Source organism: Impatiens glandulifera, chromosome 2 (genome assembly GCF_907164915.1).
Source record: "Impatiens glandulifera chromosome 2, dImpGla2.1, whole genome shotgun sequence".
In the NCBI taxonomy this organism is placed as follows: domain Eukaryota; kingdom Viridiplantae; phylum Streptophyta; class Magnoliopsida; order Ericales; family Balsaminaceae; genus Impatiens; species Impatiens glandulifera.
The window spans coordinates 56,718,673-56,723,758 of NC_061863.1; the positions used below are offsets into that span (position 1 = coordinate 56,718,673).

The following is a 5,086-nucleotide window of genomic DNA, read 5'->3' on the forward strand; positions in this document are numbered from 1 at the left end:
GTTTTATTTTTTATTTTAATATATTATTTATGATTTATTAAGAATTTTAAAAATTGAATACATATTATTATAATTTTTTAATTTATTTTATTTTTATTTTTATTTACGTGTGGATGGAAAGAAATTTTTTCTAGTTTTCTTAATAAGTAAGGAAAATTTAAAATAAAATAAAAATCAATGATAAGGTAATTGAATTAATTATTTACAACAAATACTCCAAAATCCTCACTTTAAAAAATGTCTACAAATAATAATGAACAAAGAACAATTTATAACTCCACGAAAGCACCTCGAACTTTCCTTAAAAATAATTAAAAAATTCCGTACTGTCAGGCAGCTGCGCGCCTACCGGAAAGTAACCATATATCGCCGGAAAATTCAAATCCGAGAATAGACCGGCGGCGATAATGACAGTAGCTAGTTCTGCAACGGTCATATAATTATCAAACCAACCCCATTACAAAGCTTGTTTTCCCAAGTTTCAAATAATTCTGCAACGGCGTCAAGTTCAAGTCCACCCGCATCCGCATAATCCTCTTCCGATCATCCTCCTTCTCCTTCTCCGCCGCCGCCGTTAATTCCTTCACCGCCGTCCCACGATGTCTCCTCATATGGCCGCCTAGTGACTGACCAGTCGGGAAATTCTTACCGCAAACTGAACATTCGTGAATCTTCTTCTTGCCCAAATTATTATTACTATTTATCATTTCCTCTTCCTCCGTCGCCGTCGTCTGTTTCGGCTTCCCGTGGCTAGCACGATGACCGCCGAGGGCCTGGAACGTCGGAAACTGACGATGGCACGTTTTACACGTGAAAACACGTCCGTCGGAGAAACCTTTCTCACCCACATGTGAAAGTAGCATAAGGCAGTTAGCCATCGCTAACGCTTCTACTTCATCTTCCTCTCTCCCCCTCTTTAATTTCATCATACTTAATTTGAAGTAATTAATTAAGTTGTTTAGTCAGTTAAGTTAGTTGTAACTGAATTTACACACACTCTCACATAGTGTATATATAAATATAATTAAGTAACGTATGGAATGACGATCGATGAAGTGGAAAGACTATTCTACCCTTGTAAATTATATCTTGGAAAGTACTCAAACACGAAGAAAATATATTAATTATTAGTCAGCGCTTTGTTTCTGTGTAGTCAAAGATTGGCCTCTCTTTAATAATTAATTAAATTGAACTCATTTAGAGGCTAGTTTGATTTAGCTTAATGTTTGGATATGTTTAATTCGAATGACTAATGTTGTGTTTGTTTGATAGGTTAATTAAATCTTTTAAATTTATCATTTTTATTTGTTACATATTTATATGTTTAATTTTATTTATAAAAGTTTATTAATTTGCTAAAATTCTAAAACGATCTTTACCAATTTCTTATAAACTGAATCAAATTAGACCTATAAAAGTTTATTAAGCAAAATCAACTTCTTTTTCTTTTCTTCTAGAATATTATAAATATGACAACGAAACTTTCATGGTTCTCGTCTATGAAAAGGCGCGTGGATTTTCATGATTAATATTCTTTTATTATTTATATTTATATATATAACTTTTCTATTAATTAATTAAATTTTATTTGTGTAAATTGTGTTGTGGAGTCACTTATATATATGGTTTAGTTTTTTTTTTAATTTTATTTCTATTCATTTTCGCTTAATGTAATATTTTTGTGGTTTTGTTTAAATGAATTTCATCATATTTAATATTCATCCACCTTTTTCAAAAATCATTTATATATTGTTTTTGTTGTTATTTTTTATATAGAGATAAGATCCTATATTTATATTTACCTGGACCAAATTTATTAAATTAAAAGTAAACTAAAATAATTTATAAATAAGTTTTTGATTGTTTGAAAAATATTGAACTTAAACAATTTTAAAAAAATTAACGTGTTATAATAAATATGAAGCAATTATAAATTATGGATTTTTTATACTAAAAATATAATTTAATTTTAAGTGTATATATTCATAATATATGGTACATTTATAACAAAAATAATGAGAGTAATTTAAGCACACAAACGCAAACATGAAATGAGATAAAAATATATAAAAAAATCTTCATAATGAAAATAAGAACAAAACTAAAAAAATGTTTCGCAACAAATTATTGATTTTGTATATCTTTCAGTAGAGTAGTGACTCATGATTATAATTAGAGACGAGTTCAAGAACTAGAGTTGTGGTGATTTTATTTAAGTGTGTTTGAAGAAGATGAAATGAAATTATGAATAAAATAGATATACGAAGGTAAGTTTGTCTTTTTAAAATATGTTTGAACATTTTAATATGAAAAGTTAATATAAATAAAAAATAAATAAAAAGTAATAACGTGTTTTGGACCTTATTTAGATACCATCACTTCGGGATACCCCTTGTTTCTTTAAATGGGAATACTTGTTTAATAAACTTTTTAATGGTAGATACGGATATATAAGTTGTAACCAAGAAACTTCCTAGATAGTCTCATTGTTCATTTTTTTAAAATTATCGATTTCGGTTTATTGATCAATTTGTTGTTAAAAAAAATAATAATATAATTATACCTTAAATATGTTTTATAAAACAAATATGAACCAAATATATTTGTTTTATAGAAAGAAATAAGAGAAATGTTTAAGTATGTCTATAAAATATAATCAAATTACTTATTTTTGTAAAATTTTATCTATGATCGATCGATTTGACGTTCAACCACTTCCAAACTAACCAAGTGAACATTTGAGTTTGATTTAACGGTTTTATAAATCATCGGCCATTCTATCTATTAAGTTTCGGTTTATTAGACGGTTAAATGTTTTATTTACAACAATAATCAATATAAACATACATACTAAACGTAATATCATTTTGGATTAAATATCAGTGAATTATGTTTAAACAAATTTGTCATTTTCTAGTGACCTAGCTAAATATTAATTAGAAGTTCCCCTTTTTAGACTTTTAGTTTACTGCTTACTGTCTTTCTGCTATTTAATTAAAAAAAAACCTCTTATATGAGAAAACAAGTAAATATATAGTATTATTATTTATTTTTATTTTTGCTAGGAAACAAACTAGTTATGACGTACCATTGAACACAGAATTGGTTTAGAAGGAACTATATATTATTGTTACATGTTTAGTGCTTAACACGAATGGGTATACGCTATTAAGACTAATTAATTAACTTCTTGAATACTCATAAATAGATTAATTAATTTAATAATTGTGTAGATTTAGCATAACTTTCTTTTAAAATTTATTTTATGCATGAAGATTTTACTTTTTTAAATTTTATCTATACAATAAATAATTTTTTTGTTTTAATTTTTATTCTCATTCATGGTCACAATTTTATTGGAAAAAATCGATAAAATGAAAACTCATCTAATTATATTTAGTATAATCTAAATATCATTATTCAAATTGTTTATTTTTGCTAAATTTTCTTTTATAATCTTTAAATTCATTTTTCTAGTTAGATGTTAATAATTTTTGACATGATCTTTAGTATTGATTTTCTATTCAACTTACAAACTTTTTTAAACTTGAAAATTTAATAACCACTAAGGTAATTAAAATAGCAAGAATCGTTATAAGTTCTAAAATATCTGGTGAAATATTCGATTCTCACTTAAAATACATATAACTTTTAAGATATCAATGGTGAAATATTCGATTCTCAGTTAAAATACATATAATCTTTAAGATATTAATGATAAAATATTCGATTCTTACTTAAAATATTTTTAGTGATAAAATTCAAATGATTAAAGTCCGACTCAAAATTATATTAATGTGAATTCATGTTAGCTTATTTTGTTCACACCAACCAAAAAAAATATCTAAAAAGAAAATTTAAATGAAAGAATCTTTGCTATAATCATATAAAATAATTTTCCAAACCATAAATTAAAAGAAGAAGCAAAAGAACTTTGATGATTCATAACACCTCATGAATGAGGTTCAATCTATATATTCACAATGAATCCCTAGCTAGCTAGCCATATGATTCGGACAAAATGAACAAATATAATTGTATATAACAAACAAATCAAGATATAATTCTATATGGTATGTGTAAGTGATTTCCATATATATGAATCAATCAATCAATCAAACAATACCTACTAAAACAGAGCTACCAAATTTAACACAATTCTCAAAAGGAGTCAAGTTCAAATCCATCCTCATAATTGCCCTCTTCTTATCGCCTCCGGTCTCCGTTGATTCACCACCTGCGCGCTTATTTGTAGTCCGATGGCGCCTCATATGGCCGCCGAGGGCCTGACCAATAGGGAACTCATCTCCACATATGGTGCAGGCATGCGTTTTGTGCTTGACCGGTACTAATGCGATCGCGATATCATCATGATCATGATGAGTAGTAGTAGTAGCCTCGACGCGATCGGGGGTTTGCTTGAGCCTGTTGTGACTGGCGCGGTGGCCGCCGAGGGCTTGAAAGGAATGAAACTGGCGGTTGCAAGTTTTACAGGTGAAAACACGATCGCCGGAAAGTGCTTTCTCTCCTACCTGAGAAAGTAACATGAGACAATTGGCCATCGCCATCGTTTCCACTTCTCCTCCTCCGCCGACTTCATCTCTCCCTCTCTTCACAGCCATTTATAATTATTTATTTATTTGTTCGATCGAGCTTACTTTCAATCAATAGATTCTTTCTTAACTTATGATTTTCTAATTTAATGTTATGTTCTTATTTAGTGAGTGATAGATATATATAGAGGGAAATCATCAGGAGTTTCTTGGATACTAAGTAAAGTACATTTTTATGTCGGTTAAGGTTGAACCGACCCGGCCGCGTTAAGGTTGCAACCACGAAACTTGTACCATACGATTATTTTTGGATAAGTATACAAAAATTTAATTTTGTCATCATTCATTTAAGGCAATAAAATAATAAATATTATTTTATCAATTTATTATTAATTCTGATATATATATATATATATATATATATATATATATATATATATATATATATATATATATATATATATATATATATATAAAATGATGCTTAATTTTTAAAGTGTCCGGATTGCCGGGTCTAGAGCTGTGGTTAATTT

At 28.0% G+C, this 5,086-nt stretch overlaps 1 protein-coding gene across 1 annotated transcript; it reads right to left on the bottom strand.

Annotated features, from left to right (window-relative positions):
- Positions 1 to 230: 230 nt before the first annotated feature.
- LOC124925014 (zinc finger protein ZAT9-like) lies at positions 231 to 4,684 on the bottom strand. Its single transcript, XM_047464991.1, has 2 exons — positions 4,122 to 4,684; positions 231 to 962 (listed from the first exon to the last, which is right to left on the bottom strand). The coding sequence occupies exons 1-2, from the start codon at positions 4,620 to 4,622 to the stop codon at positions 444 to 446; spliced, it is 1,020 nt and encodes a 339-aa protein (XP_047320947.1). The 5' UTR covers positions 4,623 to 4,684; the 3' UTR covers positions 231 to 443.
- Positions 4,685 to 5,086: the final 402 nt, after the last annotated feature.